Genomic DNA, 26,981 nt, shown 5'->3' with positions numbered 1-26,981 from the left:
GTTTTATACTTGGTGCTTTTATGTATGAGACAGTGCAGGTACAATCCTCCAACATTACGCTGTTGTTGCATAATGGTGCGCCATTTTTGTCATTGTTTTTGTGGCATTCATTGTTGACTCTCCTAAAGAATGCTCACACCGTTTTAACAATCTGGTCTGTTGCACTTGTCTCAAGATTCAGCAACACATTTTTTCTGAGTTATTGTCAAAGAAATAAAAGAAACTGATGCTTGCTCCTTGGATAGGAAGCCAGACACAGCATTACATGTTTTGCTTGTTGAAAAACCTACCTGTCAGGCTAGACTAGTCCTAAAAGAAAACATTGAAGTAAGTGTCTGCTTGTAAAATAAAGGGAACATAGCAAAACAACCACACACTTAAGAAGAACTGACTGACACTGGAAAAATTAGAGAGCTCAATTTATTCTGAGTGATTCTTAATTTAAGTACCGCAGCTATGATCTCAAAGGGAGGGAGTAAACAGGATTTCCATGAGGCTAACCAATCCGTCAACAGCTCAGTATTTCTGGAATCTGTCAGTAAGAAGGAGTGGAAGGGTTAAGAGGAATGAAGTGACATGCGAGGGGAGGGAACACATGAGCAGTGACAGAACCTGGGAGCTTATTAGTAGTTGAGCCTGAGAGGTGAGATATGCTGCCCCAGAGGAGGTGAGTTTTTCTTTCAGTGAGGATTTTTGTGGGTGGAAAACCAGCAACACTAAGAGATTACTTCTACTTATATTAACGTTGACTTACTGTCTTGTGTCGGTATGAGCTGGGAGACAAGGCTGCTCAAGAGTATTAAATAAGCTCAGGACTGAACTTGTGAACCTTGAAGAGTCTTTATCATCAAGATTATCAGAAACATCAAGATATCAAATGTGTTATGAAAATGTTATCTTTCAGAAGGATGAATGGACAATTGCCTTCAACCAGACTAAAAGGTGACATGGACTGCCCTTGGATTGACCTGTTTTCTAACAACTGGAGTCAGTAGTTGGGACTTTGACAGAAAGAGCATTTATTCCTAAAGAAATACCAGGTCTTTAGGCATGTCAAACTCACGAGAGCAGAGCCTTGATGAGAATGTTGTGTTCCTGCCGATTACTGAGGCCTCTCCAGAGTTCCTCCACTGTGAGAAAGAGCGTCAAGCAGTGGAGAGACTCCTCAGCGCAGGACCAGAGGCCTTCTATAGCTCAATCGGCACAGAACGCTCTGGCTGCTTTCTCTCATCAGAAGAGGTCAGCCAGATAACAAGCTGGGCTCAGGACTATCACTTCAACCCGGTACAGGTGCAACAACTGGAGAATGGAGAGGAAGGCAGCTCGGATGTAAGGGACTTCTGTTCCACTTACTTTCCTTCTCCTTCGGATGTACCAACCCCAGACCTGGAGCTGGGATGGCCAGAGAAAAGCCCCTGGGTGCCAAAAGGAACTGTTACTGTCTTCATCAGTCCTCCTGCTGAGGGGGACCCTCCTGTCAGAGAGGTTATCAGACGGCACCTTCAGAAGGCCAGCCAAGTATGTAAATAACATGAGGACTTAAATTAGATAGGTGAACAGTACACCTTTCATTTAGGCAGAAGTACATCTAAACATATTTGGGGAACTGGTCATTGTCAAGGGGATATTTTCTAGACTTTTTATGTTCACACCACTGTGTGTATACGTTGTGGCTTTAGTTCACAGCTTCTTGTTAATTTGAATTTTTACATGAACACTTTGCTATATAACTAACAAATAGACCTATAATGTGTTGCCGCAATTGCAACAATTCAGTTGTTAATAAGGTAGTTACATATGCAGAAACATTCACAAGCTAAAACATTGACATAGTGCTTGAAACTGAAGGCAACCCTGAATTTCAACACTTTAAAAACTTGTATTTCAAAATATTTTTTTAATGTTAGCACTTGTACAGTTTTATTAACATTAAGGTGTCATCCCTTCTGACACCTCTGTGTAAAGACAAGCAATATATTTTTTGATTACCATCAGAAAGATGATAGGAAAATTTCAAACTATCCTGTTGATTGCAAGATAAGTCACTTCCCCCATACAATGCAGGTAATCGCCATTGCGACAGACAGATTGACAGACGGTGCAATTATTGGGGATCTACACAATGCTGCCTCCCGGGGTGTCCCTGTTTACATCATCCTGAACCAAAGGTCCATTCAGGAGAACTTCACGCTCAATAGGCTCAGGCATCCGGTGAGTCACCTCCTAAAAAATCAGCACACACCTAGAAGCCATCTTCTTGAGTCTGCTTGGAATCATATAAACAAACAAAAGATTTCAAAGTATTATCAATCACCACCTGTCCACCAGATAAACGCATTATGTTATGTAAAATAATGTCTCAGAAAGTGGGTTTGGTATCACTCTTATTAAAAACTTGTGACACTACATTTGTACTCTGAAGAGGTATCACATAAACCGCAAGAGTGTCTTTTCACTGTGACATAGGTATGTGTGGAATGTGACGCGTGTACACTTTAACCAACAAACAGCCTAACTGGTTGCACAGCATTCAGTGTTATCTGTGTGGCTTTCAGGAGGTGAAAAAAGTGCCTGATGTTGAAACCCAAGTGGGAACAAAAAGAAACAAAAAGAAAATGAAAATAGTGTATGGGAAATTCACAATCACAGACATATGATGCAAAAGAGCTTGGGAAACAGATAATTCAGAATGATAAATTAAACACATTTTAGTTACACTGGTTTACCGTAGCTGTAATTTGATGCACATTTAGCCATACAAAATTGTTTTAGCCATGCTAGCAGTGTGGCTGTAAGTGGTAGATGCACTACTTTGGTTTTAACTGATATAACTTAATTTATCGAACAAGTTGCCATCAGTTTTTCAAACAAGATGAATCTCACTGGCTTTGGTGATCCTCTGCCCTGTAATTTTGCACCACTACCAGGGTTTACGTTTCCAGTAAAGTAGCTCAACATTTGGATTAGGACAGCTGGATTGTAACAAGATTTAATAGAAACATACATAATATGAATACGACGCATTTTGGGCTTTGAAGAAACTTTCTTGAACCTTGGATTTATGCCACTAAATTTGGTACATTCATTCATTCCCAAACCAGGATAAATGTAAGAAGCAAGCATGTGCATTACTTCACTTTTCATGTAGCAACATCATGTTCAAATGATGTCCAAATGTATTGTCTACTTCCCCTCATGACAAAAAACCTCTTCTAAGTAATCAAATTTTCATCAGCACATATTTTGTCCATGCTAGTATGCTACACCAAAATAATGAACATTGCAAATATTATTAATTACAATAACATCCCCACTCTATGTTTAGTCCTTAGCATGCTTATGTACAATGATAAATATACTATTCTTTGGCGTTGGCTGTCATGGTGAAAAAGTTTGTATGATAACATTTGTGTTAAGCTCAGCGTGTCACTGTTCTACACTGCACAGAGCTCCATTGATTCCTGTACCTTAACATTTTGTGTGATACAAGATATAAGTTCCAACCCATTCATCTTATAGTTGACCATTTGATTATGGACATTGCACCATGTATAAAAACAAACCTTCAGTGTGATTTGTGAAACTCTGGGTTTAACTTGACTTGTGATTTGGCAGAACATGCAGGTCCGTGTTCTTGGAGGGAAAACCTTCTGTTCCAAGGCAGGAAGAATGGTGGCCGGCGAAATGAAAGAAAAGTTCCTTCTGGTGGATTTAGAAACAGTGATTCATGGCAGCTACAGGTAAGGAGTTATGTCTTTCACTCAGTCTTTTTCACACACTTGAGACTTATGTAACACGCTGTCTCTGTTCCCTGCAGCCTCACATGGACTGACGCCCACCTGCACCGGCAGCTTATCACTGTCCTCCAAGGCCCTGTCGTTGACTCCTTTGACAGAGAGTTCAGGATCCTTTTTGCTGCTTCACGTCCTGTACCAGACACATGGCGGGTTGCAGGAACTCATGAAGATGTGACTCATCAGTTGAAAGACTTCTCACATCACAGGTTTCAAAAACAGATCTCCTGGGACACTGAGGTTATCAGCCCCCCTTCCCCTCCTGCTGGTTCCCTCCTGGACTGGGAAGCCATGGGGGTTATCCAGAGAGACTCCAGCGTCCTGGACAGCCCTTTTGACCAGCATGAGGAACATGAGGAAATTTTGGCTATTGACATACCACTTCAGAACAACATGCTGTTTGCTAAAAACCCACCCGTTACGGACAGTTTTACAAACATTGGAAACCAATTTGTGGATAAGAAAAGGTACATGTATGATTTAATTTAAAATAAAATGGATACATACTGTTTAATTGTGATAACATCAAAAAGAAACCCCCATACAAGAAAGCACCAAAACATTAAAAGAAGACAAAGTAGTAAGGCAGTGTCATGATTAAACTTACCAATAAACAGAAACAAGAGTCTTGTTTATATGTAAAGGCAAGTGAGCAGGAAAGGTTTGGACAGTGGTGGGCTGATAGTGACAATGAAGAGGTGTGTAGAAGAAGAAAAAGGAGAATCAGGTGAGGAGCAGTGAGGTGCAGGGGACCCTAGGAGGAACAGAGAGACAGAAGTGTTCTGTTCTTTTTTGTAATCAAAGTAGTACTATTTACAACCCCAACCTCAATGGAACAGTCTGGAAAAAAAATGGATGGGAAATGATGGAAAGTGATCTTCGGGCTCTTAGGCACTGCATTAAAAACAGTCATGGCTCTGTAATGGAAATCACTGCATGAGCTCAAAATCACTTCCAAACACCAATATATGTGAACAATTTGTTTCTCCTCCACAAGTGTAGGCTACAACTGTACTTAGCAAAGAGGAAACCATATAAAAACATGATCCAGAAATGCCTGAGCCCATATAAGATGGAGCATTGAAGTGGAAAACTGTCTTGTGATATGGCAAATCTATATTTGACACTCTTTTTGGAAATCATGGACACCGTGTCCTCCGCTCAACTTTTTTTGTAATATCCCTGCAATGGAAAGAATGAAGGAAAAAAATTTAACCGTCTCTACAGATTTTTGTCTCAAATTCAGGAACTGTTTTTTAATTTGTGCAACAGGTTGTTTACATATCTTAACCAATGTATTTTGTATGTGACAGGGTCAGTAAAAACATCTCCCCGTTGACAAAGAATGGGCCAGATAAATTGACTTCCAGGTAAGTCTTACAGCAAATTTCTATTTAATACTAATTAACAGTATTGGTTCTTCACTTTTCAAATATTTCATGCATATCTTTTTTAGGGATCCTGATTATTCGCAAAATAACACCCAGCCCTCACAAACGTACCCGAGGCCTCTAGAAAGAGTGAAAAGGTAACCCAAGCAAGAGAAGAAAATACAGCAAATAAGACATTTTTTAACCAGTGATCTTTTGGGAGCTCTTCACTTTTCAAATATTTTATGCACATCTCTTCTAGGAATCCTGATTATTTGCACAGCAACACAACGCCCTCACAAACGGACCTGAGACCTCCAGAAAGAGTGAAAAGGTAAAACAAGAAAGGAAAAGAAAATGCATCAAATAAGTCATTTTTAACCAGCAGATATATTTTTGGTTCTTCCCTTTTTCAAATATTTTATGCACATCTCTTCTAGGAATCCTGATTATTTGCACAGCAACACAACGCCCTCACAAACAGACCTGAAGCCTCCAGAAAGAGTTAAAAAGTAAAACAAGAAAGGAAAAGAAAATACATCAAATAAGACATTTTTAAACAGTGATCTTTTGGAGGCTCTTCACTTATGTTATGCACATCTCTTCTAGGGATCCTGATTATTTGCAAACAAGGCACTCACAAACAGATCTGAGGTCTCCAGATAAAATGAAAAGGTAACCCTAGAGAGATTAAAAAATACCTCAAATAAGACATTTTCAACCAGTTCTTTTTGGGGGGGTTCTTCCCTTTTAAAATGTTATATGCACATCATTTCTAGGGATCCAGATTTTTTGCAGAACAACACAATGCCCTTACAGGCAGACCTGAGACCTCCAGAAAGAATGAAAAGGTAAAACAAGAAAAAAAAAAAAAAAAACCATCAAATAAACTATTTTTAAAAAGCTTTTTTTTTTGTTCTTCACTCTTTAAATGTTTTATGCAAATCTCTTCAAGGAATCCTGATTATTTGCACAGTAAAACACAGCCCCCACAAACAGACCTGATGTCTCCAGAAAGAATGAAAAGGTAAAACCAGAAAGAAAAAGAAAATACATAAAATAAGACAATTTTAACCAGTTAATTTTTAGGGGTTTTTCACTTTTAAAATGTTTTATGCATATTTCTTCTAGGGATCCGGATTATTTGCACAGTAACACCCAGCCATCAAATATGGACCTGAGGCCTCCAGAAAAAGCGAAAAGGTAAGCCCAGAAAGATGAAGAAAAAAAAAATGCCATTTTTAACTAGCAGTTTTTTGGGGGGTTCTTCACTTTTAAAATGTTTTATGCACATCTCTTCAAGGGATCCTGATTATTTGAACAGCAAAAAACAGCCCCCACCAACAGACCTGATGTCTTCAGAAAGAATGAAAAGGTAACCCACAAAAGATGAAAAAAACACATCCAATAAGCCATTTCCAACCAGCCAATTTTAAGTAAGTGTACTTCATTCTCCTGCAGAGTGGAACGAAATATAGAGAAAGCGATTGCCAGGCAACTCTCCTCAGAGCAGAACCCAAATCCAGATGACAGAAAAAAATGTGATGATCAAACAAAAGAGCCAACACACAATATGGTGACACCTTCCCCTGCTACGAGAACAGAGCGCTCAAGGACGGGGTCTATTTTGGAAGCGGAGAGCAGCACAAGCGAAACAAGCTCTAAAGTGGAGAACACGCCATCTTCCAGAGTAAGTAACTGGCCTTTGCTGTCAAATCACTCGAGTCAACTGTAATGCTCAAACTGAGATGCACTACTCTCCTTCCCACAGAAACCTTTAATCCTGAGGGTGCCTCAGTCTGAGAGCTTCAGCTCCCTCAGTGACATCATGAAGAGGCTTCACCTTCATGAAAGCTCTCCAGGTCGGAACAAAAGAGGACCAAAGACTGCCGTGTCAGAGATGAGTCGGTCCATGATGGACCTGAGTGTAACCAACACAGATTCAAATCATGATGAGAAAGGAGTCCCGGTGCCAAGGTTCAAGGCTAGTGTAAGTGTAAATCTATCTACGTACAGTATGTCTATGTACTCATGAAGAATGAGTGATGGAGGAATAAATACTTGTTTTATGAAAACAAGTATTTGAGGGAAATTTGAAGTGCAAGTTCGACAGCATGTATGCTAATATGTTTGGCTTTTTGGGACCTTGAAATAAATCAGTGTTTGATAATGAGCACCAGGGGAGGATTACGAGGGTGATTTTAACCACAAATGAGGTGTTGTAGTATCTAGTATTCTTTCAAACCCAAAAAGCAAAGTGAATTTCTTTATTAATTTTAATTTTGATTAACTAATGACCCCTCAACTTCATATGTGGGCCCTATTTAGGAAAAAATACATAGATACAAATTAATTATATACCTTTTAATCATTGATGCACCTTCCCACTAGGACTTGTGGTAATAAGAGCTCATTGTCTCCGAATTTAACTCAACAGTGAATGTTTGTAATAGTTTTTCTTTCTTTTCTATCTGTTTCCTCAGCAGTGCTTTGACCCGGGTCATACGCCAGCTTCCTCCCTGATGAAGAACAGGAGTGAGGATGTGAAACCTTTATTATACAGAACTCCTAAAAACTTTATTCCCAAAGGGAGGCCTCGCAGCTCCAGTTATGCCCTCAATATAGACTGGAGGAGGTCACTGGCAGAGATGAGCAGTGAACAGGAATGAGCAACAAGAAACAAGAGAATTAAAGAACAATTGGTTCATCTCTGTAACCTTATTTGTCAACAAGGAAATATGGCCGCAAGCAGTGGATACTTTTGACCTCTTAGGTGTTTTTTTCACACAAACTGCGACCATAGACAGTGACTCTCAAGATGTATTCTAAATAACATGATGTACAACTTATTCTTCTTCTGTTAATTTCCTGTCCCACTGAATATGTTGGTGTTTCATTGTTTGCTCTGTACAGTATGTGTGTTACCTTGCTTTACCTCACAATATATTTAATATGTAAGTAAATTAAATTGGCCTTTTCATGCTGCTCACTTTGACAAGCAAAAAGTGTTTCAAGGGTAATACTTGACAACTGTCATAACTGACAGACTGTTTAATTTAACAAAACTGTCAATATTTAAGTGCACACCAAGTTGAAATTGACACTATTTTTTGTGTTGTGTGTTCACACTGATAAAAAGGCAAAACCCCAAGGGTGCTTGATAGGTCACAGTTGAATTAAAAATAAAGGAGAAATCAGGTGAAAAACTACATGGTCGAGAAAAGGTGATGCTCTCTGGGGGTTTTTTTCCTGGGATTTGGGGGGCTTCAACTTGCCATTATATGATTTAAATATGATTGTTAACATAATTTTTTTAAACTGATATTGATACTAATACATTTTGGCCAATACAATTTAATTTGTAACAAGTACTGTATATGCCTATTTCCTAGCAGAAAGTTCATACCTGACACAGTGGAGGCTGAATTTTTAAACATCATTTTTCTGAGAACTAACTGAATGGTGGACTGCGTGTGTGTGTGCATGCGTGCGTGCGTGTGTGTGTGTGTGTGTGTGTGTGTGTGTGTGTGTCTTTGTGTTTGTGTGTTTATATACTGTATATATGTATACATACAGTATTTACACACATAGATGTGTTCATTTACTGTATATATATATGTATATGTATATGTATATACACACACGCACCATTCAGGTCTCAGAAATATGACGTTTTAAAATCCAGCCTGAGAGGATGTTCATACGGAATTATCCTAAAAAAAAAACTTATATGTCCAGCAACTTTGTTCATATATGAACTGATGTATGAAGTAACTGTAAATTACCATACCTTAACTAATGACGTATTAAACACCATGTCATTACACAAAGCCATATTGATATGATCATTAGTTCATGGTGAACAACAGGAATTCATTATTAATTCATACAGAAATTCATCATGAGTCATGCATTACTTCAACATGAATTAAGCATTATTTCGCTAAGAAAACTGTTCCACTATCGTAAAGTGTTACTAAAAAAATTATACAGTAACTTAATGAATAATTAAATAACTACAATTTAAATTTTGTTAACAAAGTTGTTAATGTATCCTCATAGTTCTGTATAGGTTTTGAAAAGTTGTTAGAACTGTATAGGTCTTCCCAAATATCTAACTATTTAGAATCAGAATCAGAATCAGAATCAGAATCAGAATCAGAATCAGCTTTATTGGGCAGGTATGCTTGAACACACAAGGAATTTGACTTAGGTAAACTGTGCTCTCTTTGTACAAGGCATAAGAATAAGGCATACAAATAAAAAGATAATAAAAATAAAAAGATGATAAAAATAACAATAACATCAGCTATAAATACAAAGAACAACAAATAGGCATGGCTAATATGTACAGGCTAAAATAATATGATAAAAGTGAAGCGGTGAGTAGCAGAGGTAGTTTTTACATTTAAAAAAAGTATATGTAGGTCATAGTTAAATAATAAAATAAATACAATATGTGAATTCTGCTTGGAGATTTGTTACATTGTATATTTAAATGTATATTTACAGAGAGTATTTGTCTGACAGGTATGACACTGTTATATTATAGCACTGTGTTGTCTGCTTTTTAACTCTTTCTTTTTTTACGTACTAATTTTCTTGTATATAATTTGGGGAAGGGTTTTCAACAAGGCATTTGATGTTTTCTACTCTTTCAATTAGATTTTGGCTTTTGATGGAAACACACCCAAATAAAAATTACACACGCCCCTGCAGTAGGTGGCGCTCATAGGTGGCGCTTCACTCTTCTCTGTCAGCCGAATTTAAAAGTAGAGAAGAAGAAATCCCGGAAGCACATGGTCCCATGAATGCGTCCGAATCAGTTGAATACTTGAGTGTTTCTCTTATTTTGATCTATACCTTTTCATATTGATACCCTTTTTTTAGTTAAATGTTAACATTTAGTTGCTGAAGCGTAGCAAGAAGGTTTTTTATCAATTTCCACCATGGTTCGAGCACTGAGGTGAGTTTGGGTTATACTAGCTGTGAACACAGTCTGCGCGTTTACATGTGTTGATGTGTATGTTTACCCCGTTTTCTTGGCGTCCTTTACAGATAACAGTAATCTGTTAGCTTTTTAGGTGTGATTAGTTGTCAGCCCTGACACTGGGTCCTTCAATTCCCACGGGGATCTGCACGAATCGAACAGACTTCACAATGACATGAAGGAACAGCCCGGGGATGCTGCTGAATAAGTGTTTCAAGTACATCTGATCTATTCCTTTAGGGGTAAGCAGGTACGAAGACCCCAGAAGACGGAGCAGTATGATGAAGATGATCCCGAAGGCTACAAGAAGTTGCCTATTCCTGATAAGGTGAGAGGACTCAGGAGAAATAAAATAAAATGACCCTACATCATCTTTGCTTTAGTGTTGCAGTCTAAATTTTAAAAAGTAGTGAAATATGCATTTAAATGTGTCATCTCTCTTCCTTTTAGAAATCATCAAAGTACGCAAAGGACAGGATTGATGAGTTTCATGATGCAAAGATTGCAGTAAGTATTTCTTATTAGTAGTTATTTGGTGTGGTGCGTTTTTATGTTGCATTAACTTTTTTGGTTTTGGTCTGTTCGCTTTAGAAACTTCTTGCCAGTGGTGTTCAAATGGAGAGCGATGTGGAGGAGCTGGATGATGAGGTAAAGACATATGTGATTGTTTGGATTTACAGCCAGGAAATCATTTTAATTGAAGAAAAATTAAAACTAGTCTAAATTTTGCAGGAAGAGGTGATGGCCCTGGATGATTCTGAGTCAGAGGAGGAAGATGACGAAGCAGAGGAGGAGGGAGAGGAGGGGACAGACATGGAGAGTGATCTTGAGGGGAAAAAAGAAGAAGGTAAACAGTACATAAATTCACAATTTGGAATTGGTTTGCTGTTATCCAAGCTTTTTTAACTTAGGTTTTCGTCCTCCTCAGATCTTCCTAATGAAATGGCATGGGGCACCAAGAAGAAGATGTTTTATGACACTGACTATCAGACCACCAGTAAGCTTCTTTTTCTACTGTGATGCAAATTTGATGCTTTTTTTGAATCATCTGTTTGCCTGTGTGGCTAATGTTGAAACCTTTTAACTGTGCCATTACAGAAGGGAGATCTCAGGAAGAGCTGGAGGCTGAAGAACAAGAGGAAGAAGAAGAAGCTAAAAAGATCCAGAACCGCTTGGCTGAAAATTTGTGCGAGGAGGATTACGATTTGAACCTCTTTCAGGTAATTTTTGTCATGGTTCTGTATTTCACTTGTAGAACTGCAGCAGTTTGATGTGATGGTATTACAAAGACACTCTTTGTTATATGTGTCCGTCTAAATGCAGGAGTTTGCTGTAGAGGAAACAAATGAAAACAAAGCGGTTGAAAAGGAGGAGAGGATTGTGAAAGACCTGAAGCAGATGTCCCAGAAGGAAAAGATGAAACTCCTGAAGAAAGAGTCACCAGAGCTGCTTGAACTTATTCAGGACTTCAAAGCAAAGGTAAGGCATGCACTTAGCAAAAACAGATGTAGAAAAAGACATTTCATGCATTGTTCAGTTACTACATGTCAACATACCTTAAATACGTCTGCTGTTTAATGACGTTTCACTCAGCTCACTGAACTGAAAGATGAGCTGCAGCCCCTGGTGCAGATGGTGGAGGATGGAAAGATCCCATCAGGCAAGGTAAGTGCATTAAGCTTAATTTCTACAGTGTGTATGAGTTTGTCACTAGAGGATTAATACTAAGTAGCGTTAGCCTATGATCATATAAGTAGAATAGATCAAATTAAATAGTCTGCTTATCCTGGGACTGTATGAGCCACTGGTGATGGTTTTATCATCATGTGTTCATGTGAAATTACCATGATTAGATTAGATTCTCTATTGGGTTCAGGGTGGACATGTTGGCTGACCAATGAAGCCCAGTAGTATCATGATCAGCAAATCATTTGGTGGTAGTTTAGGCGCTGTGGGCAGGTGCCAAGTCCTGCTGGAAAAGGAAATCAGCATCTCCATAAAGCTTTTCAGTAGATGGAAATATGAAGTGCTCCAAAATCTCCTGATAGACGACTGTGTTGACTTTGGACTTGATAAAACACCTTGGATTCTGTGCCTCTCCACTCTTCCTCCAGACTTTAGGACCTTGATTTTGATGAAATGCAAAATTTACCTTCATCTGAGAAAAGACGAATTTGCACAACTTAGCAACAGTCTAGTTATTTGAGGACGTCTGTTCTGTTCACTCCTTCCCTCTCCAAAGTTCTTGAATGGACTTTTCTTCACAATCCTCCCAAAGCTGCGGTCATACTTTTTGCTTGTGCACCTTTTCCTGGCACACTTTTTCCATTCCAGTCAACTTTGCATTAGTATGCTTTGATGCAACACTTTGTGAACAGCCAGTCTTCCAGCAATGCGCTTCTGTGGCTTTTCCTTGTTGTGGAGGTTTTCAATGACCGTCTTCTGTTGAGTCAGCAGCAGTTTTACTCATGAGTGTGTTTGCATGTTCTGAAGTACACTAAGAGATAAATTGCATTTACTCTTGTCTGAGTAGTGATTAACTCAAACTCAAAATAAGATATTGGCATTTTGAGTTTACATGTTATGATTCCAGAAGAATCACATTTTCAATTACTTAAATAACTTACATCTTCTTTTCCTCCAGGGTGCAGAGTACCTCAAGACAAAACGACATCTATATCTCAAGTAAGTCTGATTTAAACTGTATTTACAATGTTGCAAGTCCTGTCACAGTCTTCCACTGACTGACTGGTAATTCTTTCTGTCCACAGTTACTGCACAAACATCAGCTTCTACTTGGTGCTGAAAGCAAAACGAATCCCTGCTCATAACCATCCTGTGATTGAACGACTGCTCACCTACAGAAACGTAAGTCCAAGTGTTGAAATGCATGACAGGCATGCTTCTGGTCAAATTTAGCCCTTACATCCAACATGCAAACAGAAATTGCACATATATTCTTGCATTTTGGACACCATGTTCTGCTGTTTTTATTTGTGATGAGATTCATCTGCTGTAAGTACACAACAACATCAGTGACAACCCTTTGTCTTACCCACTCTTAAATACCTGCAGCTCATCAATGAACTAGGTGCAGTAGATGCTCGGCTTGCACAACAGTATCGCCAGTTATTAGCTGATGAGGAGAGAGAAGAGACTTTAGACAGACCAGCAGAGGGCAAGAAAACTAAAGTCTCCATTAAGAAAGACAAGGTGAGATTTGTTTTTTAAATCTCTATGCATAATTGAAAGGAGGGAAAGTTTATTACGGATCTGGAACAGCAACGAGTGCTCTGTGTTTGCAGGATTCTGCTAAAGCTCTGCAAGAGGTCGGGGAGGACTCAGACTCCGAACTGGATGAAGAAGCAGCTTTGCGCTTCTACAGAGACGTGGAGCAGCGGGTGAAACTGAAGAGGAAGAGCAATGTGCCAGAAGCTGAAGAGTACGTACCACTTCAGTCTTGTTAGGTGGTCTTGACAGAATTTTAAAAGGTGGTTTGTTAATTGTGAATGTCACTTTTGTTGCAGGTTGGAAGAGAATGAGGATGAAGAGCAAGAGCTGGATCCAGATGCTAAGAGAGGAATCACTTACCAGGTGCTGAGATACAGCCTTTCACACTCTGAAATATCAGCGTTTACAGTCAGGTTTCTCTCACCGAGATTAACAGACGGCTACTGAATGTACCTAAAACACCATGATAACTTACTACATGAAGTTTTCAATTTTTAAGCAACCATGAGTTACTTAAGTCTAACTGCAGCATATGTTTCCCATGGATGTACAGCATGTTTTTCCTACATTTGGGAAAACAAGAAAATGTAGCTTAGTAGTTTTTGGTTGTGTGGAAAAGGGCACCACCTGCTGGATTCAGTAGCAGGTGCTGCATACCCTCTTGACTTTGTCACCTGAACAGTTGTTCTAACTGTGTCCCTTTTATGTTTTCCACAGATGGCGAAGAACAAGGGGCTCACACCGAAGAGGAAGAAGATCGACCGCAACCCCAGAGTCAAGCACAGAGAGAAGTTCAGACGAGCCAAGATCCGCAGAAAGGGACAGGTTAGTACACCATGCATGGATTGTGATGCTTTCTGGGACTGTCATGTTTAATGTAGAGTTAAAGCTGATGTGTTTAACGTATTCCCTAGATTTGAATCTAAAGTTATTTATGCGTTTCAGGTGCGTGAGGTCCGTAAGGAGGAGACCAGATACAGCGGAGAGCAGTCTGGTATTCGTGCTGGGGTCAAGAAGAGTGTCAAACTTAAATAACCGAGATAATCCACATTATGCTGCTAAGAGTAGGCACGCGTTTAAAGAAATACCATTGGACTGTACTTGTACAATGTTTATTTTAGGCAACCCTTTTAGTAAAGCAAATCACTGACTTATTCAACTGAGTTATTGATGCAAAAATAAAATGCATTTCTGTTCTGATTATTCAAACGTGAATAAACATCTTACAACCTTCTAATAAGCTGTACATTGTCTCTGTGTAGACAGCCTATTGGCCCGTTTTAGAGCACAAAAAACAAGGGAAGGCATTATGTGTTTATAATTACAGGTATGACTAAGGTTATGCAGTCCAGCAATACAGTAACTTCTTAGCAGAACAGCAAGAATGAATCGAGTAAAGCTCAAATTCAATATCAAGTAATGATGCCTTAAGCTGTGTGATTGACTCAAACATGCAGATAGGGTGATGACTGTCAGCCTTGTTGAGTTATAAACTTGTTATGTGCTACAGTCAAGTTGCTCACTATCCTCTCCTCTATGTCTATGTCATTCTCCACGTCCTGCTCTGACAGGATCAGTTCCACTTGTGTGTCTGGAGTCACCACCACCACGTAACCCCGTCTAGAGTCCAGTACGTTAGCCACCACCACCTGGTGCCTGTATGTGTCCAGAGCCCGTCGAGCCTTGTCCAGCAGGATGGTGGCGTCAGTCTCCAGCTTAAAAGATATAACGAAAGCCTGAGGTGCCCAGTCTTTAACCAGTGGAGACAGGATCTTTGGGACCATGTTCAGGCTGAGCTGAAGGGACAAGAAAGTAGATTGTCATTAATAACAAGGCTAAGTGTCTACAGCCATGCTAACAGCTCTTTGGGGGCGTATGCTAACATGCTGATGCTGGTGTTTTCACCACATCAGTTTAGTGAAGCAGCATGTTAAAGCACAAAGTATAGCTGAGATAATGGTTACGTAAAAAGTTCAGCCCCAGAAGTTGGGATATTTTACTGAAACGAAAAAGTAACCTCATGCTGAAGCTGGAGGAACATTACAGAAATCATTTAAGTACTTTGGATTCATCATCAAGGGACCATGAATGTTTGTTCAGGATATACTGACAACCCATTCCGTAGTTCTTGACACTCGTGTACAGACCACTATGATCCCCCTGACATTGAATCAGCTTTGGAATTCTCACAGTGATGCCTCGAGCATGGCTAAAAGTTATCTTCAATATAAAGCAGCATTTTCAGGATTTGTATCATATTTCACTCACTTGAAGAGGTCCATTGGAAGACTGTATTTTGTGTTCGGGCATCTCAGATGCTGGGATATAGAAATCAGATACAGCTGCGGCCAAATAAAACATAGCCTTGGATCCTATGTGCAAAAGACATATTTGAAAACAAGTTACAAACATGTTAGATCAGAGCCAGGAAGTTAATCGGAACATTTGTGTTGATCAGTACCTATTGTGCTGAGTGCCTGTGCTGCTGCTTTGAGAAGATGCAGATACTCTGACAGAGTGTTGAACTCGATGGGCAGAAGAAGCCGGCCTTCTTTCACTTCCTGGTATCTCTTCAGCACTTTGGCAATGTTGGGCAGCACCTCCTGATTAACAACGACCTCACCAGAGTCACTGGAAGCTCCCTCTCCACCTCTGAACTTCAGGGCTTCCAGCATGTTCATGGTAGAGAACATGCGGGTGTAAGGGTAGAGGGAGCGATGCCTGTGTAGGAAGATGACGGCGTAACCCGAGTCTAAGAAATACTCTGCTGAGCAGGATCCTCGTCTGCCGCTGCTGAAGTTATCCAGGAAGCGAACAGTGCGGGACTCCAGAGGAACTTTAGTGCCTCCCGATGTGATGAGGACGACCCTGCGACCTGCTGCAGCGTGATGTGCGGCAAAAGTAGTCATCTTCTCTTTGACCTCCTCGACATGGGAGGGAACGGCAAATTCCTCGGCTAACTTCCCATCGATGGAAGATATTCTGGGTTCAGCCATCACCTGATCAGAGGGAGGGCATCATCAGGGGAAAAGAACTACAGTAGCAGAATAGTATAATGTCATAGTGCCTCACTTATGTTTTAAGGGGGGCTTCACAGATTTACCAACTCATCATTAATTTAGACTGTCCGCCAAACCAGTAGACATTTCATTGTCTTGTAAGAATACATTAAACCATTGAAGATAATTCATGAACAATATGCTCACTTGTTTTAACGGGACATGTGCTGAACAAACTGGGAAAAGGGAAATAAATTCACATTTACTAAGTCGGGTAAATCACAGCAACAGCAATTTAAAAAATATATGGAATTAAATAAATCGGTGATCAAAAATGTGGGGCAGCTGAATGGGAACAGAAGGAATCCTTGATTTGATAGCTTGATTTATGCGGGTTAATTATCTGGATTTTGGTCTCTACTGATTTGAGGTACTCGCATTTCTGTTAACCGGTAATTGAAAAAAGAAATTACACTATAAAAGTGCCATATTTTGAAGAAACAGTGACCTCACTTCATAGTTTTTCCAAAGAGAACTGACACATTGGGCTGCTACTATACATCATTTTCATTATTGATCAATCTCCTGGGTTTTGTATGAGTAATTAATCACTTTAATTATTCATTTTTACAAATGACAAAACGGCACCAACAGAAGGACTTTTTAAAAATGTTAATTTACTCGGAATCTTATCCTTACAGTATTTATGCCAACACATGCTACTACTGAGGAGCGCTCAGTAAATGTCAGTGTAGAAAGATTACATAAGCTTTAAGAGTTATTAGACGCACACATGTCACATCGACTAGTCTTAATGTTTCCAGTTAATAAAAAGTTCAGAGATAGATACATTTGACTGTTTACCACACTCTCATGCAGTAAGAAACCATCACATGTCTTGGCACAAACATCTTTTTTCAAAAGAAGATCCACATACTCACATCATGTTCCACCCATAGACAGTACACCTTACAGAACAGGTTACAACGTTACAGTAAACTTACTGTCAGTAAACCCTGAGCTCAACTTCTCAGCTTGGTAAAAGTACAACAACAAGCGACTCACTCACAGCAGGGAACCCAGTCTTGTTATCTGACTTTCTGTGACAGATTTACTTTATTCTCCCACAAATATTTAATATGGTCAGGTGAGTGTTTCATACACCAAAAAACAAAAAGGAATCGGTTCGTCGTAACGTTAGCAGCTACTCGACACATTTGCCACCGTGACATTACAACGAATGAACCAAAAAGAGAGTTATTTTTTTCTTAACAATTAAATGCACAACTGTAAACTGTCCTACTTCGGTTTCTAAGGTTTTCCTCGGGTGGTAGTCAGCTGGAGCTTCGGACAACTTCTGCACTTCCTGGATTCAGCGAGCTCATTCAGTGGTCTTTATACAGGCAGAGGAGAGCCGCCAGCGCCCCCAATGGTCGTAAACGGTATTACATCACTGCTCACCTTAAATAATTATAGAATAGTACAGCATTTACTTTATTAATCGCCGAAGGTGGAAATTCTGGTTTCTGGCAGATCCAATTATAAAAATCACATAAAACAAGTAATTCAGGTGTCTGTCAGCTCATCTCCCATTGGCTAGAGAGTTATGAATGCGCAGAGATGAGCCGTCCACTGCCTCTGTTTCTCTGTTCCACAAAGAAGTTGTGAAGTGGATGATCTGTGTAATTTAAAATGGCCTCTAGCTTCTTCTGTGTGCCAGTTTTTTTCACTAGTTTGTCCAGTTGCCTTGCATCCTTGTGTTTTATAGTGCTTCCCCAGCAGACTGCAGCATAGAATAACACACTTGCCACCTCAGGCTGATAAACATCTGCAGCATCTTTCTGCAGATGTCTAGTTATAGTAGTATAATAGTAATGTAAATAATGTTATCATGGATAGGAGGAAAGATGTTGAGGGCATTTTTTTCTGTACCATTCTTACAATTGAAAATCCAGCTTTGACTAACAGAAAGCCTATCATGGATAGGCTATAGCATCTCAGCTCAGAGGATAGAACTTCCCTAATTGTCAGCGATTGCATTCAGCTCCTTATTGATGCGCCTGCTGTGATTCTGTCACAATACTATTAAGTAAAAACCTCAAGATAAAGTAAAATTGATGTCAAAATACATGGTAAAAGAAATAAAAACTCCAAACAACTCCCTTAAAATTATCCAATTTTAATTTTAAAGAAAGCAGAGGAAGGAAACGACTCATGTCTTGTTCCCTGATTGGTCTTAAGCATTTCATGCTGGTATGCAAAACTTCTCATATATACCATGATAGGGCAATAACAAAGGCTTTACATTCAGCAGACAGACATAAAGATACATGCAAATGCTGGCATTGATTTTGGTTGATTTATCAGTCCTGAAGGCAGGGATGCACTTATGAGGATAGATCTGATTATTTGTATCAATGCATTACAATTTATCTCTTGTAGTTTTAAGTAGCTATTTCATACATCATTAAAAACATTTATGGGGAAAAAGGGAAAAGCCCATATTGAACTGAAAACAGAAAAAGTGTATTAACACTTAATGTACTTTTATGATATGAAAAGATAAGGCTTTTACTGAAGATCACGCAGTTGCTCTACTCAGTTTGATTGACAGGTGAGATGATCAGAGGAGCAGAGTTTTTACCACCAAGGTTAGGACCCGGATTAAAGAATGGGAAGATTTTCCCTGCAGAGGAGACGCCAGTAAAGGAGCAGATATGACCTGCAGTGTCGACATCGTAAAAGGAGACCCGACGCCCCTCGAAATCCACAAACACCCCAATCTTCTCAGGCTGAGACTTCAGAGTGAGAGAAACATCTGTGCCGTTAAGAGCTTTGTATTCATTTTCATTCTTCATACCTATTGTCCAGCAACCATTCTCAGCACTCAGTTGGACGTGTCCTTTCCTACTGATAGACTCTCTGACCACTCCTATAGTCCACTTGATCTTCCCTTTGACCTGAACCTCGAAGTAAAACTTGCCAGAGGAGAAACCCTGCCTTGCCAAGACATTAACACAATAATCAAATCTACCTGGAGTGTCTGGGAGATTCTGCTTCATGTTACAGTGTTGAACTTGTTTTCCATCATCAGACACGATAAGTTTAGGATTTGCTGTATCAGGATCAAGTGTCACATCCACTGCATACTGTTGGATCTTCTTCATTTTGACTTCAGCAAACAGCTTCTTCACCTGTTCAATTAGTGCTTCCTTCGCATCATCCACATTTGCTTCATATGAAGGTGGAATGATCCCAACGTTGGTCCAGTCTTTAAAATCTGGAGCAGGGCTCAGGATCTGGAAGCTCTTGAGAAGCTGGAGGTGGTCCTCAGAGTGTGAGATCTGCTCCACCTCAGCACTTTTCTTCTTCAACTCAGAGATTTCTTGTTCCAGCTCTTTGACAAAGCCTTCAGCCTGCTCCCCTGTCTTTCTCTGCTTCTCCTTTATTGAGTCAGTGAACTCTGCTTGGGCTCTCTCCCCAGATTCCTTCAAAGCGGTGAAGATCTGCACACCTTGTGCAATCATTCCATCTGCATTCTCATCGCTGAGCTCCACTGAACGATTGAACTCTTGAATCTTCTGCTGTTTCTGCTGGATTTTTTGCTGAATTCCAGCCTCTGTCCTCCCCAGCTCGGCCTTCTTTGCTTCATATTCTTCTTCCAGAGGAACAACAATATGTACTTTGTGGTCCAAAACAGTGCAGAGCATGCAGACAAACATGTGGTCAGTCTTGCAGAACAGCTCCAGCAGCTTGTTGTGCTTTGTGCACATCCTGCCTTCTAGGTTCTCCACAGGGTCAACCAGCTGATGTCTTTTCAGACTTGGAGCTGTCAGATGAGGCTCAAGGTGAGTCTCGCAGTAGGAGGTCAGACAAACCAGGCAGGACTTCAGGGCCTTCGCTCTGGTTCCAGTACAGACGTCACAGGGAACTTCTCCTGGTTTTGAAACTGGCTCCTCTGAGCTGCTGATGCTACTGGCCTTCTGTTGAGCTGACTGTTTGAACTGAGCAGCCATCACAGAGATAAAAGTATTGATGTGCAGCTCAGGTCTTGTGCTGAAAACCTTTTTACAAACGGGACACTGACATGAGTCATTAATATCCCAGTGTTCAGTGATGCACTTTTTGCAGAAATTGTGTCCACATGGTATGGCGACTGGATCAGTGAACACATCCAGACAGATGGCGCACAGGAACTGATCCTCAGTCAGCAGGCAGCTGGTGGCCGACATATCTACAATCTGAGGACAAAAGTGAAAGTTTGACCAGTTAAAAATGGAAGTAAAAATATGTTGGTTTTTTTTAAATATATCAAGCTTGGTTAAATGGATCATCATATAATTTTGAATTATGTTGATTTTCACTATCAATTAAAAAAAGTGCGCTAAAATTTGAATCCGATTTATATTCCAATTTAAAGTATGCCATTTAAAAATGAAATACTCTTCAGTGTTGTTCGGATAGACCTGATCAGTATTGTACTGTGTTAAGTACTTGATTCTGATTGGTCAAAAACCCTTGACAACGGTCATTATTTCTGAAAAGCCAAGGCAAAGCATCAGTAGGTACAATTTTGCATATTGCTCTCAATTTATTCAGAGGGCACACAACTTTAAATAGGTGGTTAATAGCTGAGTATTCCAGCAAAGAACTGAAAAAGGGGATAAAACAGGACAGAAAACAGCAATGTTAAAAATAAGCTAGTGTGGACATCAACCATTCTGCTGTATTTGATGACTTTGGATTTGGAACTTGTTGTTAAATTTTAGAAAAATGACATTTTAAATCCCAAAACAACACACATAGATTCATCCTTAACTGTTACACAAAAACATTAAGTTATTAAGCTGCTTAAATTTTTTTGATTCCAGTTTAATATAGAACTGAACACACAATTTTGTTCTGGTAAAATTAGTCTTTTTTTTTTTTAAGCATCTGTGGGAGAATGCTTAATCAAGCACATTTAATTGTTTTGCCTCAGCTACAGCCTTGACTGAAACCTCCAGTATGTTTAGAGCAGGCAAAAGTACGGCCCGGGGGCCAATTGCGGCCCAAGGTCCATTTATTCATGGCCCCAAGCTTCCATCTTAAATTGTGTTATTTATAGCAAAGACTTTCATCACCTTCTGAATCATCTGTACATTTGAAGTTTCTTTCAAGCACACAAACAAAACTAAAGTCAATCAAGAAACTTCTCAAAAAGCTTCATATGGACTACCTGTCTAAAGCCAAAGCACTGTGAATTCTGAAAGATGGCAAAAAAGAAGAAACACAAGAACCCTTAAAGTTGAAAGGTTGTAGAATTAATGTTTTTATCATGATGTGAAAATGTTCTTGATGAACACTAAAAGTTCAGAAGACACAAAAGAGAACACAAGACAAGATCAAAATTATGAAATTGTACAGAAAGGGGAAAGATTTGTGCATAAAAATTGTTCAGAATGCAGGAAAATAATGATTTTGTTATAAAGTTTTTGTCTGCTGGTCAGAAAAGTTTATTTCAGATATAACTTTTATGATTCTAAGTCACAATAGGAGTGTCCTGTGGCCCTGAGGTATTCTGACAACATCATATGTGGCCCTCTTTGAAAAAAGTTTGGACACCCCTGGTTTAGAGCGAAGGTCATGTGATGTTTGAATACAGTAAAGTCATAAACTGCTCCGCCTACAAAGACTGACAGCAGGAAACACTGATAGGCCTAAAACATAATTAAGAAATAAAGTTCAAGTTACTTAAATGCAATTGTTACATACTTTTCGAAAAATATTTTTTATCAGAAAGATGAGACATTTTTAGATAAACTATGTAGGCTACTGCACTCCCTCCACTTTCTAAGTTTCGTTCTCTAAATGAGCCACGTAGCCTTTTACTAGGTCAGCTGAGCTAGGGAAATAGTTTTCAGCAGAACCAGTTTATCCGGTATTTTCATGGTTATGGTAAAATATAACCACTGCCTATTGTGGTTGATAAAAAAAAAACATTATATCACTACAATACTGAGGCATCAAAATGTATTTCAATGATAAGGTACAGAGGAAAGAAAAAAGCTTATCCAAGCTGTGATCGCTTTCTGTCAACGTATACCTACTGCAGTCATTGTTGTTGGGTTTTCAATCCGTTGCGCAGTTATATTGACATTTTGCCTGAAAATATAGTGAGAGCTTTGGGGCTCAACAATGCAGTATACTCACTGGGTTCGCAACACCTGTTGGATTCAGCTGAATTTGTCTGTAGAAGAAAGCAGACAGACCTGTACGACCGCGCAGCTCAGAGGAGAACTTCCAGTTTCATTTCACATTACGTGAAGTTAAAGGGATAGTTCGTAATTGTTTTTTCCAAATCATTTTCCATGAAGCACATGTCAACAGTATGTGTATCAGCCTCAGGGGATGCTGGTCAGCCTGGCCCATGTGTTGAGAAACCGTCCGGAGAACAGAGAAGCTTATGATAACTATGCTAGTCTTGCTGATTAAAAGTATACTTTGTCATAAGTAGCCTAAGTTATGGAAAATAATCTGTTATTAAATTGTGAAAAAAGTATCTGTTATCTGTTTCTTACCCAAAATAACCAACCATCATGTTTTTAAACCTCTGGGTTTAATTCCTAACTCAGGCCTTTTGGAAACTCAGTTTGCAATATGGATCTAAAGACCTCTCTAAAGGAGAGATTTGTCTCTGTTTACTCTTAGTGGAATTACTGTTGGGTTGTTTCTATGATGTATATTATGTATGCATTGTTCTCTGGTTTATGTACACAAGCTGTGATACCATAGCTTTTACAGAATTTTCACCCCTCTTGTACGAATACTGGTTGTTGAAACATGTGTTCTAAGTGTATGTTTATTATTTGTGTATGCATTAAATGTAGATTTATTGACACAGAAGAGCTGAGCTCCGCAGTTTGTCCCATGGTCAGCTGTCCGTCCTGAGTGATCTGCAGTAAGTGTGAAGATGACCCTGGATTTACAGAGGGAACAGTGTTCTGTTAAATTTAAATAGAGAAGGCTATAGGTAGTGACATCAACCACATTTGATGATTAAACAAGTTGTGTTAAGAAAATTAAAATACAGGATAATAGTAACAGAAAGTCTTTAAGTGATATTAATGGATGAAAATGAATCAAAAGCTTTTTCTTACCTTTTTTGTCCTGTCAGGAGTAAATGGTTGGTAAGGCAGTCTTGGAATGATTGATTATTGATTATGAAAGAGTTGAAGGTGTGAAGGTCATTCTTACCTGTTCTGTTCTTTTGTGGTTAAAGAAGAAGCTGGATCAAGATGTTCTCTGTTGCTTTCTCTGGGTTGTTCTCCAGGTTTTTAAAGCTTCACGTAGTCCAAGCTGCTGCTCCAGGTCGATGTGGTGCTTGGCTCTTAGTCTTCTGGTCATCAGTCCTCTAGAAGTCATCTTTGCCCATTTGTTTTTGCTTTATTCTCGGCTGAACTATCCCTTTAAAGCTTCTCCTCCTCTCACCGTGAATCTGAAAGGGAGGTTTTGCTATCTTTATGAGCGGATGCTCCACTAAAGATATAGCTTACTTTTTCTCCTTTTTATAGTGAGAGGACAGCAACTAAAAGAACATACATGTGCACACAGACAACTCAAAATGTACAGCAAAAGAAGATATGTTTATGGGATCAAAACATTACTATCCCTTATCCTTATTGATATGCTATATCTTTTAAATCACAAAACATTAAATGACTTTAAAGGTGCCCTGCTGGACTTTCATATAACACTGTGGATTGATCTTTTTGGGTGACTTGATATAAAGGAAACAGGATTTATTCTCTCTCCAAGGAATTTGGTACACACCGCAGTCTAAAAAAAAGAAAGAAAAACTGGATACAAACATTGATAAAATTGATTGCTGGATTTAAAATAAATGTCGACCTCTAACGCCACATTTATGTCCTTTTAATTGCTTTTACCAAGTCAACCCTACTGGGCATGTCCTTAATTCCTACCTTGCTTATAACCTAAATATAAAAACAATTTAACCTGTTGCCATCTTTAAGGAGGCAGGAGGGAAGATGAGATATTCTAATCATGTTGACCTTTTTAGATATCAGAAACCAGAATTATTGTTGCCTCCTTTGGTTTAAGATAAGTGGAAAATTGCTGTCTGATTCAAAGAAGGTGTACCAATTATAAAGGGTCCCGTTCACAGTGAAAATAATTTAAGGCACAATAAATATAATGACGATTTTGTTATAGGTAGCCTCATAATTGAGTACTGTTTAGACTGTTGTAAATAATGCAGCATATTGTTGCTGTGTGGAGAGCTTTTATCTGTATTTTTGTTATCATGTCCTGGGATGAGATGATGTCTTAAGGCCTGCTGGTTTGTGTTTTATTTATTATTATGTGAAGAATTAACTTTCATCATGAGATAGAATCATACCCTTGTTGATGCTAAATGATCTAATTTACCTGCAGAAACTTTTTAGAAGATGCAATGTTAATTTACACAGAAAGCAGCCAGGGGTACTGTACAGGGGAGAATAGGAAGATTTTATGTGTTCATGACTGACAAGGGCCCCAAGAATATTAGAACATTTGGGGTAGGGAGAAGGTGGGGCTGAAAAATCCCTGGAAGCACTCCCCTGAAAGCAGCAAATGGAGCAGCTGGACAGTTTTAGTGGAGTAAAGATCATTGAGATGATTTTCACCTTAGATGTAGTGGTTCGAAAAACAAAGCTATAACTCTCAAATTGAGTATCCAAGCCTGATTGTTTTTTGTCAGGCACAAGTAAAGGCACTTTTTCCTATTTATTGCGATCCTTATATTATCAGCAGTACTACGGATCAACCCACAGGAGGCACTGTTGCCCTGTAAATACAGAACCACAGCAATTAAGCATGACCATTGAGATGCAGGATTGACTGTGAGGAATTGGCTCAGTTTTTGAACATTTTGTCTTCACATTTGCTGTTGCTCTTTAACTGGCACACTGCCACTGGAACACACAAATTAAGACCTTATTCAGATTGTGATGAACAAAAACCTGAGGTCCTTGGTTCAAAAATAACTCTGTCAGGTTGTTTTTAATTACAGAGGAAAAAAAAAAAAATCAAAAGTTGATACAAACCAAAACACATACTCCCTGATCATAGCATATTTTGAATGAGTTTAAAAATAATAGGCCTACAGACTATTAGAAATAAAGAATTTAATGAGTGAGCTGTGTGAATATAAAATACCAGCATTGTTTTCTACAAAAGCCGACATTTTTCTTGTTACTTATAAATAGGCCTACACACCTGAGCTCTTAAAGTGGACCTAAATGATCTTTTGGTATGCAAAAACACATCAAATAATCTTTTTACAGAGCCTAACAATAACATATTTCAGAGCTGTCATAAGGAACGCATTAAACAATTAGTTGAAGTATATGTACCATCCCTTTCATGTGTCTAAAGTACACACGCACTCTCTCTTGCTCTCCCCCCCCCCCCCCCCCCCCTCTCTCGCACACACACACACACACACACACACACACACACACACACACACACACACACACACACACACATGCCATACAAATTCTTTGTGAGGTAAAACAAGGTCAATGTGAGCCAGTACTAGCAGGGCTGCAGATACCTTTGAGGACAATGAGGTCATGTCCTTGGTCTTTTTTTCCCTGGGAATTCAGAGGTTTATTAAGTAACCTAAAGTACACCATAAACTGCAAATTAAGTTAGAACAGGTGAATACTAATACATATTTCAAAATTCACTTGATGTCAATTCATTTTAAGACAAAAAAAAAGGAATGAATAGGTGACTTTGGTATTTCAGTTAAAAAAGGAATACGTTAAAAATGTAGTGCTATAGGAGCTTTGGAACATAGGAGTGCATTGAGAGAGAAATAGTAAATGATTAAGTTCAAAGACCGGCAAGACCATGAACTATTGTGTGTATGTATGTCTGTGTTGGCAGGGGGTGGGTTGGTGGTGGTGAAATGAATGGATAGGAGTGGTACTTGTAAATGCTAAAAGAGATAAAAGATAAGCATGAAACAAGGTTAACAATAAAGTCACAAGTTACATTTCCGAGACAAAAAAAGGGGAGATTCAAAAATGTATGAAGACAGGATTCCATTTTTCCTGCACAGCAGAGCATCTCTTCTATTGCAGCTCTGGCACGTATTTAATATGAATATTTTTTATTGTTACTGAAGTTTTTTTCACTTCATTGAGAATGGGAGGACAATTATTGATACATACTGTTTACAAGTGTTCTGCTTTTTGTTTAAGATTTACTGATGCGTGTTTAAACCTACATGGTAATGAACCTGATTCTGTTTTTTAACAGTGGACAGCAACTTCATTTTTGCAGTAGGCCTATTCTTGTATCTTGTAGCCTGTGTTTCCCAGCTCCAGTGGAGTCAGAAGCAGCACAACTTCTTTTTCCTAATAGCAGTTCAAAAAGATTTACTCTGGATCTGAAACGGAGGGCCATTTTCAGAGCATTTTTAGGGATGCTATAATTTAACTACACCCCTCAAGACAAAAATGCTGTCTGTGTCCACAGTTCTGTAGTGATTCTTTAACATATTCACTAAGCATGCACATGTGGTTATTGGGGTTGAATATTT

The 26,981-nt window shown here is 39.1% G+C and overlaps 5 protein-coding genes across 6 annotated transcripts; 3 read left to right on the top strand and 2 right to left on the bottom strand.

Moving 5' to 3' along the window:
- Positions 1-1,050: 1,050 nt before the first annotated feature.
- On the top strand, positions 1,051-6,019 carry fam83e (family with sequence similarity 83 member E). Its single transcript, XM_034687632.1, has 10 exons — positions 1,051-1,518; positions 2,038-2,211; positions 3,616-3,740; positions 3,818-4,261; positions 5,108-5,164; positions 5,251-5,322; positions 5,427-5,498; positions 5,605-5,676; positions 5,774-5,839; positions 5,944-6,019. The coding sequence occupies exons 1-10, from the start codon at positions 1,051-1,053 to the stop codon at positions 6,017-6,019; spliced, it is 1,626 nt and encodes a 541-aa protein (XP_034543523.1).
- Positions 6,020-6,307: 288 nt separating this feature from the next.
- LOC117818852 lies at positions 6,308-8,434 on the top strand. Of its 2 annotated transcripts, none has more exons than XM_034691973.1 (5): positions 6,308-6,367; positions 6,468-6,539; positions 6,626-6,854; positions 6,936-7,154; positions 7,651-8,434. In XM_034691973.1, the coding sequence occupies exons 1-5, from the start codon at positions 6,336-6,338 to the stop codon at positions 7,831-7,833; spliced, it is 735 nt and encodes a 244-aa protein (XP_034547864.1). In that variant the 5' UTR covers positions 6,308-6,335; the 3' UTR covers positions 7,834-8,434. The 2 variants fall into 2 exon arrangements, with proteins under 2 accessions (XP_034547864.1, XP_034547856.1); XM_034691965.1 differs by having other exon boundaries at positions 7,648-8,434.
- Positions 8,435-9,928: 1,494 nt separating this feature from the next.
- Positions 9,929-14,622, top strand: utp3 (UTP3 small subunit processome component). The gene is made up of 16 exons (XM_034680567.1): positions 9,929-10,130; positions 10,395-10,482; positions 10,605-10,661; positions 10,746-10,802; positions 10,887-11,001; positions 11,083-11,151; positions 11,253-11,374; positions 11,478-11,633; positions 11,748-11,819; positions 12,799-12,839; positions 12,926-13,022; positions 13,230-13,367; positions 13,460-13,596; positions 13,682-13,748; positions 14,103-14,210; positions 14,331-14,622. The coding sequence occupies exons 1-16, from the start codon at positions 10,114-10,116 to the stop codon at positions 14,418-14,420; spliced, it is 1,431 nt and encodes a 476-aa protein (XP_034536458.1). The 5' UTR covers positions 9,929-10,113; the 3' UTR covers positions 14,421-14,622.
- ppcs (phosphopantothenoylcysteine synthetase) lies at positions 14,482-17,818 on the bottom strand. The gene is made up of 4 exons (XM_034680579.1): positions 17,688-17,818; positions 15,847-16,384; positions 15,654-15,757; positions 14,482-15,181 (listed from the first exon to the last, which is right to left on the bottom strand). The coding sequence occupies exons 2-4, from the start codon at positions 16,379-16,381 to the stop codon at positions 14,858-14,860; spliced, it is 963 nt and encodes a 320-aa protein (XP_034536470.1). The 5' UTR covers positions 16,382-16,384; positions 17,688-17,818; the 3' UTR covers positions 14,482-14,857.
- Positions 17,819-18,547: 729 nt separating this feature from the next.
- LOC117810632 (E3 ubiquitin-protein ligase TRIM21-like) lies at positions 18,548-22,702 on the bottom strand. The gene is made up of 2 exons (XM_034680554.1): positions 22,577-22,702; positions 18,548-20,625 (listed from the first exon to the last, which is right to left on the bottom strand). The coding sequence occupies exon 2, from the start codon at positions 20,614-20,616 to the stop codon at positions 18,979-18,981; it is 1,638 nt and encodes a 545-aa protein (XP_034536445.1). The 5' UTR covers positions 20,617-20,625; positions 22,577-22,702; the 3' UTR covers positions 18,548-18,978.
- Positions 22,703-26,981: the final 4,279 nt, after the last annotated feature.

Source organism: Notolabrus celidotus, chromosome 1 (genome assembly GCF_009762535.1).
Source record: "Notolabrus celidotus isolate fNotCel1 chromosome 1, fNotCel1.pri, whole genome shotgun sequence".
Lineage (NCBI taxonomy): Eukaryota > Metazoa > Chordata > Actinopteri > Labriformes > Labridae > Notolabrus > Notolabrus celidotus.
This window is presented reverse-complemented; position numbering and strand designations above follow the sequence as displayed.

Excerpts from the sequence above, each read along its gene's own strand:
- LOC117810632 (XM_034680554.1), bottom strand. The coding sequence starts at position 20,616 with ATGTCGGCCACCAGCTGCCTGCTGACTGAGGATCAGTTCCTGTGCGCC.
- utp3 (XM_034680567.1), top strand. Across the intron at positions 10,662-10,745 it reads TTCATGATGCAAAGATTGCA|AAACTTCTTGCCAGTGGTGT; the intron begins GTAAGTATTTCT and ends TGTTCGCTTTAG. Across the intron at positions 11,002-11,082 it reads TGAGGGGAAAAAAGAAGAAG|ATCTTCCTAATGAAATGGCA; the intron begins GTAAACAGTACA and ends CGTCCTCCTCAG.
- fam83e (XM_034687632.1), top strand. The coding sequence starts at position 1,051 with ATGTCAAACTCACGAGAGCAGAGCCTTGATGAGAATGTTGTGTTCCTG. Across the intron at positions 5,165-5,250 it reads CCAGATAAATTGACTTCCAG|GGATCCTGATTATTCGCAAA; the intron begins GTAAGTCTTACA and ends TATCTTTTTTAG. Across the intron at positions 5,677-5,773 it reads CCTCCAGAAAGAGTTAAAAA|GGATCCTGATTATTTGCAAA; the intron begins GTAAAACAAGAA and ends CATCTCTTCTAG.
- ppcs (XM_034680579.1), bottom strand. The coding sequence starts at position 16,381 with ATGGCTGAACCCAGAATATCTTCCATCGATGGGAAGTTAGCCGAGGAA. Across the intron at positions 15,758-15,846 it reads ACAGGCACTCAGCACAATAG|GATCCAAGGCTATGTTTTAT; the intron begins GTACTGATCAAC and ends TTTTGCACATAG. Across the intron at positions 15,182-15,653 it reads CTTCCAATGGACCTCTTCAA|CTCAGCCTGAACATGGTCCC; the intron begins GTGAGTGAAATA and ends TTGTCCCTTCAG.
- LOC117818852 (XM_034691965.1), top strand. The coding sequence starts at position 6,336 with ATGGACCTGAGGCCTCCAGAAAAAGCGAAAAG. Across the intron at positions 6,368-6,467 it reads CCTCCAGAAAAAGCGAAAAG|GGATCCTGATTATTTGAACA; the intron begins GTAAGCCCAGAA and ends CATCTCTTCAAG. Across the intron at positions 6,855-6,935 it reads AGAACACGCCATCTTCCAGA|AAACCTTTAATCCTGAGGGT; the intron begins GTAAGTAACTGG and ends TCCTTCCCACAG.